At 39.0% G+C, this 15,093-nt stretch overlaps 2 protein-coding genes across 2 annotated transcripts; one reads left to right on the top strand and one right to left on the bottom strand.

Annotated features, from left to right (window-relative positions):
- The first annotated feature begins 389 nt into the window (after nucleotides 1-389).
- Nucleotides 390-3,415, top strand: aprt (adenine phosphoribosyltransferase). The gene is made up of 5 exons (XM_016292238.1): nucleotides 390-496; nucleotides 623-726; nucleotides 1,839-1,972; nucleotides 2,071-2,149; nucleotides 3,108-3,415. Exons 1-5 carry the CDS (start codon nucleotides 420-422, stop codon nucleotides 3,245-3,247), a joined length of 534 nt encoding a protein of 177 aa, XP_016147724.1. The 5' UTR covers nucleotides 390-419; the 3' UTR covers nucleotides 3,248-3,415.
- Nucleotides 3,416-6,059: 2,644 nt separating this feature from the next.
- Nucleotides 6,060-13,406, bottom strand: LOC107600340 (DNA replication factor Cdt1-like). Its single transcript, XM_016292207.1, has 10 exons — nucleotides 12,795-13,406; nucleotides 12,134-12,283; nucleotides 11,810-12,045; nucleotides 9,038-9,232; nucleotides 8,781-8,926; nucleotides 8,117-8,217; nucleotides 7,825-8,013; nucleotides 7,409-7,552; nucleotides 7,127-7,328; nucleotides 6,060-6,584 (listed from the first exon to the last, which is right to left on the bottom strand). Exons 1-10 carry the CDS (start codon nucleotides 13,299-13,301, stop codon nucleotides 6,421-6,423), a joined length of 2,034 nt encoding a protein of 677 aa, XP_016147693.1. The 5' UTR covers nucleotides 13,302-13,406; the 3' UTR covers nucleotides 6,060-6,420.
- Between the last annotated feature and the right edge of the window lie 1,687 nt (nucleotides 13,407-15,093).

Here is a 15,093-nt window from a genome sequence, read left to right as displayed (position 1 = left end):
TGCCCCTTATATATATATATATATATATATATATATATATATATAAATGTTTTAAGCAAAGTAATGAGGAGACACTTTGCTTGTTATGCTGTGTAGAATATATCTGTTTGTTTCCTTCACTACAGCTGCAATCCACTGGGATTTTGTCCTTTGGTTCCGTTCTCCCCTCCTTTATTACCGATGGAATGATCCTTTGGCTGTATTTATATACTACGTGTAGAATTATTTTAAGTGATTTACATTATTATATGTTATATGTGTGTGGCAATAATAATAATAATAACAAATACCCTTATTAAAAGCAGTTCTCTTCCACATTCGATGACGTAAATGTCATGTGATGAGGAAGCGTGTGCTAGTGGTTGACTTGAGCACGTGGACATCTTCCTGTCTCAGTCCAAACATTCGCAGCGCGTGCCATGGCAGGGAAACTGGATCTTATTTCCAAGTGCATTAGAACTTTCCCTGATTTTCCTACGAAGGGGATTCCGTTCAAGTGAGTACCGTTATTCATTTACAATGCCATTTTACTATGAGCGTGCATGTTAAAAGCGGTGCGGAAGAACGGGACAGAGATGTTCGGGTTTGGCAGTTTCAGATTGTCTGTGCTGTTCGTCTGCAGGGATATTTTTCCAGTCTTGAAGGATCCGAAGGCTCTGGCTGCTGTGACCGATCTCTTTGAGGAGCACGCAAGGCGCGCGTATCCTCAGGTGGATCTTATAGTCGGTAAGAGCGAGTGCAGATTTCATTCAGTAGGTATGAGTGTGGCACATTACAAGGTTCAAAGTTGCAAAACTCCTGATAACACTTGTGCCAGGAAAAAAAAGAGAAGGATTCCTATAGGATCCGATCCTAATAGGGTCAAATAAGGATAACCGATTAAATGAAATGGGATTCTTCCAGGATTTTGTTAAGAGTCCTGTAACAGGACTCCTGTTGGATAGTCAGTGTGATATTGTGTAATGTATATTCGAAATATACATGGAATGTATGTTGTTCAATTGAAATTACAGAACCGTTATAGGAAGTCACGGGACCTAGAGTAGAGGACATAACTGAAATATTTGTTTTAATTTCTTGTGTTGTCATACAGGGTATTTTTATCCTATTGGTGACCATAATGGCCCTATTTGGGAATTATTGTGCAACTGCATAGACTAATTAAAAGTGTAAACATCCTAGCAACACTCTAACAACCATTCAGAACACTCTAGGAACAGGCTAGCAACCACACAGAACACCTTAGAAACTGCACAGCAACACCCTAGCAACCACCCAAAACATCCTAGCAAATGCATAGCAACACCCTAGCAGTCACCCAGCTAAGAAACACTCGAGCAACCATAAAGTGAATCAGCATCTAAACACCCTATGAATCAGCAAGTGATCACCTAGAACACTTAAGGGACTGCATAGAAAACCCTAGCAACCACAAAGACCACTTTAAAAACTGCACAGCAACACCCTAGCAACCATCTGGCAACTACCCAGAACACACTAGCAACCGCCTAACCACCACCCAGAACACCCTGTGTAGCAACACTCTATAAACCACCCAGAATGCCCAAGCACCTGCGTAGTAATCACTACCTTCAAATGGCAAGCTTCTAAAACGACTTCAAACTTTCTGGTCAGGCTTTCTCAAGCCAATATCAAAGTTATTTTGACAAACTTTTGTTTTTAAATCCATTCATGTTTAAGTCAGTCTACCTTTGGTTTTAATAAACTGTTGGAGTCCTTCATGAAGATTTCCAGTTTTGTCCCAGAATTGTTTTAATAGAAAGGCATGGCAAGCAGCGGTGTATTGTTATAATGATGTTTTCTTCATTCTCTCCTAGGACTTGACGCTCGAGGATTTCTGTTTGGGCCGCTTTTGGCTCAGAGATTAGGTGTAGGATTTGCTCCAATCAGAAAAAAAGGGAAGCTCCCTGGTCCCACGTTATCAGTAGCTTATAGTCTTGAGTATGCAAAGGTAACTCTGGTTTATAAATGATCCAGTATTGCATCTAGTCTATGTGCAGTTATAATGCAAGCCTCTGTTCATTATGTAATTCAGCAGTATCGTTTCAGGCCGAGGCGGAGATGCAGGAAGATGCTGTTTCTGCAGGACAGAAGGTCCTGATCGTTGATGATTTACTGGCTACTGGAGGTGAGTGAGACATTAAACCTGTTTACTTCAGCTATACTACAACTGAATTACTTATAAAGTACTTAAAGAGTAAAATAAAAAAAAATAGGGCAGCGGGCCAAATCAGCCGCCAGGTCACCGGGAATTCTCCCGGTGCTCCCGATGGCCAGTCTGGGCCTGCTTTTAAGGAGTGTTTTCTCAACGTTGAATTCCTCCTCAACTCCTGGCAAACACATTTGAATGATCATTCAGTGAGTCATTTAACCATCTAGTACGGTGTCTTTGGAAGGCTTTTGCCTTTCAAACACATTAAAATGCACAAATTGATGTATATTTATGTTTGCATGGAATGCCACTGATGTAATATTTACTTGTGATTTTAAGGTAATGATTAAGACAATAAGTTAAACAAAACATTTGCATATTCACAGTTCTCCGATGTTGTTTAATGGTCACATGACCTGCACGTAAACATTTGTAGTGTTTTATTCTCATTTGTTTTTACTTTATTTTACATTTTCATGAATTATTAACTTTTCATCAACTTGCAAATCCTCTACAGTTACTTGAAGAACCCCAGTTTGGCAAACCTTGGCATAATATAATGTTTAATAATGCACTTAATGTTGTTGATAACAAAGAATGGAATACATTTTATTTTTTTAACATCAAAATGGTACAAGATTATCTTATTCAAATCAAGGTGTTAAATGAGTTGGGTCAAAATTAATCTGTAATTACTAACAGTGTTTTCATTATGTAATTTGCAATCAGACTATTGCAGTTTATAACAAATCTACCCAGAACTCTGTGTATACTGTATATACACACAAAACTCATTCAAGTCAAATATCTAAACTTTTGTCTGGTAGTGTATTTTTACACCAAGCTGTTTCATAATGCCTAGAACAGAATGCCTTGAATTCAGCTTAATGTACCAACAGTACAATAGAGTAACGTTTAGTTTTTTTCTTGTTAGGAACCCTGTATGCGGCATGTGAGCTGATCAAACAGCAGAAGGCAGAGGTGCTGGGCTGTTTAGTGGTGGTTGAACTGAAGTATCTAAATGGATCTGAAAAGCTGCAATCAACCCCCGTGTTCTCTCTTATACAGTACTGACAGTCTTGTCAATGCCTGTTTAAAGCCCGGGATACACTGCACGATTTTAGCAATCCTAGAAGATCATTTCTTTATCACACTTTTTTCCCCATGTAGCGACATGGATCGTTTAAACTTGGGTACGACAAGCATGTAGACTGTACGATGATGACACCTATTGAATTGTAGGCTGCGACACACGTAATGCCGAGTTCACACTGCACGATTTTGACAAATGCCCGAAATCGGAGGCAAATCGGTGCTCGTTCGCACGAGTGACAATCACGCAGTGTGAATTATCAAAGACGCGATCTGAGGGAATCACAGACGCCCGCAAAATTTCATTGGCTGCTGAGTAGACGCAGGTCGTTGCAGCAAACACACTGTGCGTTGATCATGCTGAATTTCTGACACTGTCAGAAAACTATCGTTGGCTATCTTTGGTCGCAAGACCGGAAAAACGCCTGTCTTTGAACCTCTCTCACTGTATGACATAGGACCACTGATTAAGCCACGGTCACAGAAATCGCCACGATTGCTTCACGATGGCAATCTTTAATGGATTTCCGTTAATTGCAGCGAGTCTACGACGGATTTCCGTCAATTGGAAAAAATGAGGGGAAAAGAAACATGTAGCGCATTTTTGTTGTTGCGGCACACCAAAAATCATCCCCGCCACGGCTGCAGCTTGACAACATGATGTGTGATGCCGCTCGCATCGTTCACAGTCGGGTTATTAGCAGAGAACACAGAGCAGAACTTGAATTTCGGCGCGGGATTGCGGCTATTGAGTGATAGGTTTATTGCCGCTGCTGTCACCACCATCGAGCTAGGTGGGCATGGCTTCAGCAACCTGCTCCCGCCTCTTTGCCCGTTTTCGATTATCCAGGAGTGACGTGCGGTGATGCGCTGCCAAGATGGCGATGGCCGCCTCCGCCCAATTTTGAGCTTCAAAAATGCTCTTCGGAAATCTACGGGTGACGTCATGGACACTACATCCATGTTTTTATGCAGTCTATGTTGAGAACTCACACGCGTGCTCTCATTTTCTGTGCGCCCACAGATTGCGACAAGGAGAGTGACAACTTTTAATAGTCATTAAGGGAGTTTGCAAATGTGATATTGATTTAATACAACAGTTCAATAAACAAGTACTGCCTGATTTTGCTCTATTTCTTCAACAAAAATAGTTCCAAATATAGTAACAGCTCGGCTGCTGCACATCTCTAAAAGCAAACACAGCTGTGTTTAAATTCATTCAATGAAAGTGCGTTTTTGAAAGAATCTAGTGAGTCAGTGATTCAAGATTACCCATTCATAACGACAGTCACTTGCTTCATTCCTGATTGAATCAGCGTTCGAACAAATCAATTGAATGAATGATTCAGTGATAAAATTAGTGACTTGCTGCCACCTGCTGGCGGATTTAGCTTCATTTTTATCGTATAATTTTAGTTATTTAAATCATTTAATATTTCTGTACTCAATTTTATATTTATAACCTTAATCTCCACATGAATGTATGAATTTAATTGCACTCATGCCATCTGTGAGCCTCATTAAATGTCTGAAAATGTACCTACAAGCCACTCTTCTGTGCCACCTCTGTAGTACAAATAATTTTTTTATTAATACTAATTTCATATGATTGGTAACTTATGTCTCATTCTACTTATATTGTTTTAAATAGAAATTTTAAAATAAATTATGCCGTTACAAAGGTAAAAATAAAATACCCCTGTAAGTCACTTTGACTCAAATGTCACCTCATATTAGGAAGGATCATTTTTGATCAGAATGTTTTATTATTGATCAGAATGTGCTCCTAAATTTTTTTAATTAGGACAAAAGCTCCTAAAAAGAAAAGTAAGCATAGAGCCATGTGTAACAGTATAATCGATCCGTGCATGAGGTCTTAGAGACAGCAGCCTAAATAAACCTCCTGCTGCCTTTCATTATACAGTGAAGACTAACCAGTGTTATTTTACAGTTGAATAGATTAGTTAGACCTAACTGAAAAAAAGTACTGTTAATTTAATTTGTATCTTATTGTTTTTGCTATTGTCATTAATTTATTTGTTCTTATTTTGTTTACTATGTCTTTTTAGTTAAAATAAATTAAATTCTGAGTGCACCTGATTCTTGGGAGGGGAGGTGGTCCATGAGAAATAGTCCTGCCACCACCACTGGAAAAAATCCTAGGAAACACTGCATACATTTAATAAAATTAGAAACATGCCAAAGGTAAAAAGAAAATACCCCTGTAAATCACTTTGATTCAAATGTCACCTCATATTAGAAAGGCTAATTTTTGATCAGAATCGTTTTATTGATCAAAAGGTGCTCCTACATTTTTTTAAATTAGGAGGACAAGCGCTCCTAATTACAAGAAAAAACTGCTCTTAACCCTTTGAGGTTTTGATGGTCTTAACTCCACCATGAGAAAGAACTAGAAACTGAAAGAGATGGACTGCATCCAGAATTGCATACTGAGTAGGTGCAATCAATTAACTTCACAAAAAGCATGTTCTATATAGTATGTAATTGTCATCATCATCATGTGACCTTCAATAGTGCTGCTTCAATCATTGCCTTCTTAAATCCTTGGCCTCATGGGATAGTAAAATGTTCATTGCATGCACACTTTAGAATCTTGCCAGAAGTACATACGCTCAGGTACTGTTTTATGAATACTCAGAATTCAGACATACCACTTGTCACTTAGTTTTTCCACTTACTGTACAGTAGGAAAATACGTGATTTCAGATACAGCTACAGAGGTAGCTTGTGTACAGACTCTTAAGCTTCCAGTTTTTGTGAATATGAAAACACATTGCTTGCATGAACTTTTTTATTGTAAATGAATTACAATGCACATTTGGTTAACTAGATGAACCATGAAGTCCAAGTTACCAAAGATGCCAAACTTAGTCCTACATTGTACCAATCACGTTTTACATGTCTACATTTATGAAGAGTTAGTGCCAAGATGCAAAAGAACAAAATCGCAACCTCATACAACGGAAACAGCAGTTAAAAACGTAGTGACCGCCAGATTTGAAATGGTCTTGTAAAATGCAAAACTGACTGAACATACACAATTAAAATGTCATTGTGTCATCTAAAAGTTAAAATCCAGGCATAATCCATAAAATATTGCACATGGTATTTCCTTAAGTCTCATTTGAATTTCCTCAAATACACTCCTCTTCCTTCATCTTTTGGTTCAGTTTGTCCAGCACAATATTCAGATCCATGGTCTTATTCAGTTTTAGATACATATCCTTCCTGATTGGATGAACTGTTAGCCATGCAGGTGTCAACTTGGCCAACAGGTGAAGATGTTTCTCCATTTCGTCTAAATTAGAAGAATGTTATTTAGAGAGAGAAAAAAAAAATGCTTAAAATATGAAAGATATTGTTCTCATATTATAAGCACGGTTCTAAAACTAGCTTATTAGCAAAAATAATAAAACTAACAACTGTTCTGAATATTTGTGCATTATCACAAATAGCTAATTCTATAGTCTGTTCTATAGAATATAGAAAATTCTATAGTCCCCCTCAGGCCATCAAAGATGTAGAATAATTTGTTTCTTAATTGGAGTAAATTTGGAGAAATGGCTTGCTCACCAATGGATCCTCTGCAGTGCGCGGGTGTATCTTTTCACAAGCTGTTAAGTGATTACTTGTGGATTGTGATGATGTCTGATGGCACCCATTCACTGCAGAGAATCCACTGATTAGCAAGTGATGCTAAAATTCAGATGAAGAAACTCATCTACATCTTGGATGGCCTGAGGGTGAGTACATATCACTAGGCAGCTCACTAGGTTTTGGAACAGCTATGGTCTCAAGAAAAACATGGTGGGAAAACCAACAGGAAACATCTGCACTAACCAGAACTGAGAGGAGATCTGTAGCTAGCGATCATGCGGTTGCAAGCAAGCTCCATGATGAGGGCCGGCTTTTTCTCTGCTACAAAGACATTTCGCAGGATCCTGGCCAACTCTGGCAGCCGTGACATCATCAACAGGCGCACCTCCTGCTGTGGGTTCCGTGTCATAGCAGCGTGCACTTTCTGAGCCTCTTTAGCACGAATCTGAATCAGGGAGAATATATTGATTAGATTCATGTAAACACACTACACAGTATAGGGGGTGGATGTAGTTCTTGACTCACCCTCTCCAGCAGTGATTGAGAAACTCCTTTAAGGGCACTGGGTGTTTCTGCTGGCTTTGCAACAGATTTTGCGGAGGTCTCTGGCTCCTTAGCACAGACAGTTTCTGCTGTTTTCAAGGCCATGTTAGCCAAGGCTTTCTCCATCTAGAAAGATGACAACCCACAAAAGTCAGTGATGTAATACTTTTGTTTTTGAATGAAATGCCATTTCTACAGACTTTATATTTTGTGGCATAAATGCCCAAAACTACATTTGTCTTGCATAATCATTTCTTTGAAAAAATTTATAAAATGAAGGGTTTTAAAAATGTGGAAAGAAACTAGATTTTTCATCATCTTGGACACATTACTGACCCATATTGAAAAGGGAACCAGTAATGCCCCAAAGAGCACAAAGACAAGGTTAAAGTGCTCACCTTTGGTGTCATGAGAGCACGAGCTTTGTCCAACACTTCCTGAGCTGAGGTCAGTTTCTCAGTTTGAGGGGGTTGAGGCAAATCACTTGGCTTGATGTTGGGAACCTCATCCACATTGAATCTCGGATGCCAGCGGGTCAGTTTGTCATCAGGGATGACAATGGGAGGGTTTAGGGAAGCCAGGGACACCTGTATCCAACATAAGACATAATTGTAACAAAAATAATATCTAAAACTCTTCTAGGTTTCACAAATGCAAGCAAAACTATTTTGAGGCACATCCTGTACTTACCTTGTGGTGTCCCTTCACAACGTCAACCAGATTTTGGTGAAAAATGTGCCTTCTTTCCAAAAGACGAGAGGCTGATAACACTGGACGAGTACCGTTAAATTCTAGGGGACAGAAACATGTTTTATGAAATAAACAATGATTTCAGAACTTTAAAGTATAGGTTTGGGCTCCACGATTTGACTTTTTTTCTGACATTGTGATTGAAAATGAGACAGAAAAATTCCAGGTTTTTATGGATACACAATTTGCTAAAATAGTAATAAAGATCTACAGTATAATAATAATAATAATAATAATAATAAATGGCAACCATTATTTTTATGAATATTAATAAAATTAAAAGTAAAAAAAAAAAAAAATACTACTGTAATATTTTTCTCTGTAAAAAGCATTTAAGAAAAATAATTTATAACAAATTACTTAAGCGTTTGATTGTTTAACATTTAAAATGAAGTGACGGAAAAACACAGGGAGCCCTTAAAGCTTCTCTTTTGTTAAGTGCATCTCATTACAAGTATGGGAAGAAAGTTGGTGCATATTGTGTTCCCAAATTTACCTTAGAAGTGACCCAAACTAAGAGCAGATGCTGAGTTTAATGCAATAAAGTCACTTTACTTTTGTATTATGTAATGTTAATGTTCCTGAGCAAGCTCTCATTTCTCACCCTCTTCAATGACCGGCTCCACTGTAAGCTGATAGCTGGACCTTTTTGCAGTGGCACTGAAAGAAGGAATGTTTTTCTCCTGACGAAAAGTATAGGCAGAAGGGTACACACCCTTTATCTGCCCCAGATGGCTCTCCTCAAAACGCCTGTGAAGAAAGCAAAAATATGATTAGCTTTGATAAGATTGACCACACTATTAGCCAGCAGCCTGACTGGCACACAAACATTTTAGCATATGGTTTCATTCAGCCTCTTACTTGTGCATCATATCTTGGACCCCTTGCTTGATCTTGGCAAAAGTGACCGTCTCAGAGCGGTTGAACAGCATCCCGACTATGGTGTCTGTGCTGCGGAACATCTCCGCTAGAACTTTGTATTGGTAGGGCAGGGTAAGGCCAGGCGGCACATCCTGTGCTAGAGTGTGATAACGCTGATAAGCTGGTGGTTTCTCTCTGAAACAAAGAAATTCAGAAGTTAACCTACAGAAGACTAACACAACAAAGCATGTCTGGGGGAATCTGTAGAGCTTTTAAAATCAAATTTAAGACCCGCACAGATAAAATGAGAAGTACTCAAGACATGTTTTATTCAAAATATTTATGTACAAAAATTCAATAGCGATTAAACTTCAAGTCTTAATTATAAACCAGCACAAAATACACCAGCACTCTTATTTTGAAAAGTCTACCCTTTACTAGCAGCTCATTCAACAAGATGAGCTAGATTATAATATGCACTCTTACAACAAATTACAATGTAAACATCATAAAGCATTTATGGTCATAATTCATCAGCAGTAAATGGGCAATCGCTTCACATGAATTTACAGTAGTGATTGATTGTAAACTTTGACTCTGGTTCGAATCCAGACCATGAGATTCATCCATCCGGACCGCAAAGCCATTTTGACAATGAAATAACTAAATGCTATTTTCTAATAAAATACCATTTATATTAGGCACATCAAGGTCAGCTCAGTAAAAGCATTTGGGTCCTACGGCACCATGTGTTGATACTACAGTTAACTGTTGCTATGGTCAGACATGCAGCCGGTAAAGAGAGCATTGAGTGGCGCACAGAGAGCTTAAACTTTCAGTGAGTGAAAAACAATGGCATTCTCAAAAATTAGGAAAGTTGACGGGTCTTTAAAAGGTCTTGAATTTAGTTGCATCAAATGTAAAGAGTCTTAAATGGTACAAGAGAGTCTTAGGATTTCAGGAGGTCTTAAATTTGGGGACGGAAAGATAAGAATTGCGATATGGCTTAATGTGGCGATTAAACTTCAAAAGGCTATAATTTCATTGAATAAATAGGAGCACTGCACATTTCAAAGTCAGGTGCTGCACTGCTTTGTGTACTGCCATTAGTGAAGAAACCACTATATTTCTGCTGGCATTAAATGAATGTGCATTTTCAATAAGCCCGTCTGCTGTTCTTGTTCAGACCAACGTGAAAATCAACCCATGTTTTTACGCAGCAAACACACAAGAGTTGTAAATGTGAACTGGCGGGTCGACAAGAAGATAATGCATTGTAAAAATCTAAACAAAGACAGTAGTAAAATGTATTTATACGGAACTAATAGAATAATTGACTGATAATTGTTTACATAATTGATACTTTTGACTACTTTTTCTTGAAATACTGAAGTTTGCCATTTTATAAAACTTTTTGATTTTGTGAAAATCTGTATCTGAACTAGGGGTGGGTGATATAGCCTCAATTATATCACGCCATTTCAAGAATATTTGCGATAACGATATTAATGACAATATAGAAAAAACAAAAAAAACATGTAACAACGTTTTATTGGTGATTGCAGCTGGCAGGCAGCAGCATTTATTTACTCACCAATAAATGCAAATAAGTGCAAACAAAATGAAGGGCATTTTCCATCCTTTTCCAATGAGCTTCTGTCATCGATGGAAGACTACCTAATTTGAAGTGTAAATCTTTTGTCATAAGGTGGCAGCAGCAGCTGTGTGTTTGATTTGAAGCAGAACGATCGGTGTATGATGTCAAAATACCGCAAGAGTGACTTACCCCTTATATTTACGCATTACGGCTCCGACCCGACCACTCTAGTCAGTGCTTGCGTTTACACCAGCGGAGCCGCGGCACGTTTCAGAAGCATCCCAGAAGCGGCTCTCCACGCCGCTTCGCTAAAGATATGCGCCTCGCCTATTTTTGAAGGTAAGAGTGTGCTCTCGAATATGCTCTAGAACCGCTCTCGTGATACTTTGATGTTATACCCCGAACAGTCTGCACAGCGCTGCTTCAAATCGAACACACCTATTGGGATTGTGGTGTTGTTGTGCGCGCTAGGGATCGTATATCCGCCATATGCCATCATGTCGCTATATCATTGATATCACGATGACACTTTTTATCATGAAAAAATTTATACCGGTATTATCGTGGACGGTATGATATGGCACACCCCTAATCTGAACTGTAAATCCCGCTTTTTACAGGTCATTTTAATTTTATTTGTGTAAGTCATAAAAAAAGGTCTTAAATTCATAAATTTGAGCTTAAATTTCCTGCAGATACCCTTGTCTGGCAAAAAAAAAAAAAAAAATTCATGTTTTTAGGTATGTAATTATCTGGATCTCGGTCGATGGGGACCGCTCATTACTGGACCTCAAGCAATTTTAGTTGGAAGACCACTGCTGCAGAACGTACCACAATGTCGCAATGACCATGAAACGTGTAGCGTTCACATTTATTTAAATTAGTTTAATATGAAGTTTAAGTGGAATTCATTTTAATAGTCACTGTAGACCGTATCGTGATTCCTGTTTTTCTGTCCCCAAATTTAATACCTCTTAAAATAATGTAACTTTTGTTATGAAATGCAAGATATTTAAAGCTTTATGAGGTCAGGGTTGATTAATAAAGCAATGATTTCAAATGGTTTTAAAATGTCCACCAAGTAAAAGTACGTACAATCACATGAGATGAGAACTCCAATTTTGAAACCACTTCTGGTAACTGAAAACAATGGCGCATTGGCCAGCGAACCTCACCTTTCCTCTGGTTCAGGCCCAGCCTGTGCTTCCCTAGCTTTAGCATCCTCTGCAACTCGCTCAGCTTTTCTTTGCTGAACTTTGGTAGAGATCTCCCTGGCAGCATCGAGCCTCGATTTCAGCTCTGTTAGTGCCGACACAGGGGCAGGTGAGGGAGTCGTCACGGTTTCAGATTGTCCTTTCAGTTTTTGCAGCTTGGACTTCAATGCCGCCACATCCTCTCTTGTAAACGTTTTCTGAAAGAACAAAATAAACTTGATTAATGACAAGCATAAAAACACCAGGAGGTTCCTGCACAGGCGTGACAACCCCCCCATGTGTTACCTTGCTTCTGGTTGTCCGCTTGGACTTATCGCCTCCACTTGTTTTGTTTACAGGGGAGCTATTTGCATTATGATTAACAGTATTTTTGGACTCTTTGCTGGCAGTTTGTTGAGGTGCCTGAGGGGTGCTGTTGGCCAAAGGCTCAATGCTCTACATTAAAATAAGATAGACTGGGTTAGCAGTAATTAAAGAAAACCAAGCACACACACATGCATTCACGGGACAGTGGCCGGTTAACATAAACTGCTTACAATAGTCCTAGTCAGTTAGTCATCTCAAGACTGGTCATAACTTTTTAAAGTCGGTTACATGGGGACAGGAGAGCTGTCAATCAATACATTTGAAAAAAATGAAAAAGTAATGCGTTACTTTACTAGTTACTTGAAAAAAGTCATCTGATTACGTAACTCGCGTTACTTGTAATGCGTTACTTTACGAGTTACTTGAAAAAAGTCATCCGATTACGTAACTCGCGTTACTTGTAATGCGTTACTTTACGAGTTACTTGAAAAAGTCATCCGATTACGTAACTCGCGTTACTTGTAATGCGTTACTTTACGAGTTACTTGAAAAAGACATCTGATTACGTAACTCCCGTTACTTGTAATGCGTTACCCCCAACACTGGCGTCCTGTCACCATTACGCGATAGGTAACGTTACCTGTTCTTTGTCATCATTTCTCATAAGATCGAGCTTCTTCCTCGCAGTCTTGTGAACCGTGCGCTCCTCTGGTGAAGTTCTGCAGCTCAGACTCGCATTGACCCTCATTCGCTTCTCGGCGCTGCTGTGCTGCTCAGTTGTGGACGGGAACAGCACCGAACACACATCAAACTCCGCCGAGGTCCGTTTAGGAGTTCGGGGACTCGCCGTTAAGCCCTCGTTACTTACATCTCGCAAGTCAGTCGCGGTATCCGATGCTTGTGCCGATAAAGCCTCATCGATAACTTTGAGGAACTCCTGCTGGACATGTTTTTGCGGCTCTGGTGTGGTGGGGTCGCGCGTCGTTTTACGTGAAGAGCGTGCAGCTCTGGACGACGTCTTTGGTTTAGTGATCACCGCTGACTCCACAACATCTACTGACACGCTTTGTCCCTTGGACCGTAAAGACCGAGCAACGCCACCCTTCTTACTCTGTGCAAAATAATCGGTAACCCGAGCTTGAGCCATTCTTCGGTATGAATAAAGTCCCTACACTTCTCGGTGGCGTGCAGTAGCTTATTGTTGTGATCCCACCGGAACTTCCCTTTCAGGGTCTAGCTATACTAACTTTCGCGCGAAATCGTACCACGTGACTTATGTAGGCAGAGCTTGGCTTTTAACCACGCCCTGCACCCGCTGATCAAACAGCAGGGGCAAGTTCAAGCTCAAACCGGTCTGTGTTAGATTGAGTAGCCGTTTACTGTTCCAGAATTCCATTTATCAGTAAGGAAAAGGATCAGTGATGAGTTATCAGTTTATACAGGGGAACTGATTGCACTATTATTAGCAATACAGTGGATAAAAGAGATAAGACCTTTGAAATCAATTATTTGTTCAGATTCATGTTCTAAGTAAGAATGAAATCAAGTGTATTATTAAGGAAAGACTGAAAGAAAGGTGGCAAGGTGTGCACCGTTTTGCTACGGTTTGGGTTGAACGACATGTTTCCTGGAAACGGTGTGCAACGGGGTTTGAGATGCGTTCTCTTGTTTGGTGGGTGTGTCAAACATGTCAGCCCAATCAGCAGCAGCATGTATATAAATATATATGTATATAAGCTTAGTTTAGAGCAAACCCATACAAGGGTAAATGCAAGCTTAAAACACACAGTGTCTTAAATGTCATTAAAAGACATGTTTTGTTCAATAAATATATGTATTGAAAAGGGTTTATGTACCAGTATATCAATGCATACGGTTTAGTTGACCAGTACTGGATTTTACTGACAATAATAACATAATACTGACAATGCAAACATAATAATGAGTTAAAGGCACGGCCAGTGCTACTATATATGTCCCAGTTAGGCCTAGCTGTATGTTATTATAAAATGGTGACTTGGTGAGATTATGACAGAAATGCCAAAAGCCTATATAAGTAAATTAAAGAAAATATAGCCTATTATTTAAAACAAAAATGTATAATAATAATAAACATTACTGTCATATTATACAAAACAAGACTGCTCATAGTTATTGAAAGGTTAGAAAACCATTTGAAGTAGACATTAGCATATTCATTTGGCAGGCACGTTATCCAAAGTGACTTACAGTGTATAGATTTTATTAAAGCGCCATGTTCTGCTGTTAGTAATTATTTAGTTGTAAGTAATTAACGCATTCTGACAAGAATTATGAGGGGGGAAAACAAGGCAAACGAAAACCATAATTCCTTCTGTCGAAAGACACGTTACCCAAAACCACCACTAGATAGAGCCAATATAAAAGACAGACAATGTCTTACATTGTCGTAAGCTATAAGGAAATTAATGATCAGTCAAAAAATAATCAATCTGGGTATTTGGAAGGAATGCGTTGCGAATGGAGAACATCAGCATGTACCCACAGTTTCGCTGCGCTGAACTGACACTTAGAATAAACGAAGTAACCAGATTTAAGGCATGTGCAGGTTACACTACTACACATGCTCAGAAACGTAAACAACACATCCTATTGTTTTATTCACACAATATACATACACACTTGATGTTGTTTCAATTATGTTTTTCATAAGTATAAACACAAGTTATGGCATAAATAATACAGTTTATTAAAAAATAAGCTTTTAATTTTAGTAGCCATCCCTGTTGAAAAAAACAGCATATGCTGGTTAGGTATGTTTTGACGCTGGGATGCTGGTTTAAGCTGGTCCTTTTGCTGGTTTATGCTGGTTTATGCTGGTCATGTGCTGGCAAAAGACCAGCATAAACCAGCAAAAGGACCATCTTAAATCAGCAAAAGGACCAGCATAAACCAGCAAA

Source organism: Sinocyclocheilus grahami, unplaced genomic scaffold (assembly GCF_001515645.1).
Source record: "Sinocyclocheilus grahami isolate Dianchi unplaced genomic scaffold, SAMN03320097.WGS_v1.1 scaffold282.1, whole genome shotgun sequence".
Lineage (NCBI taxonomy): Eukaryota > Metazoa > Chordata > Actinopteri > Cypriniformes > Cyprinidae > Sinocyclocheilus > Sinocyclocheilus grahami.
This window is presented reverse-complemented; position numbering and strand designations above follow the sequence as displayed.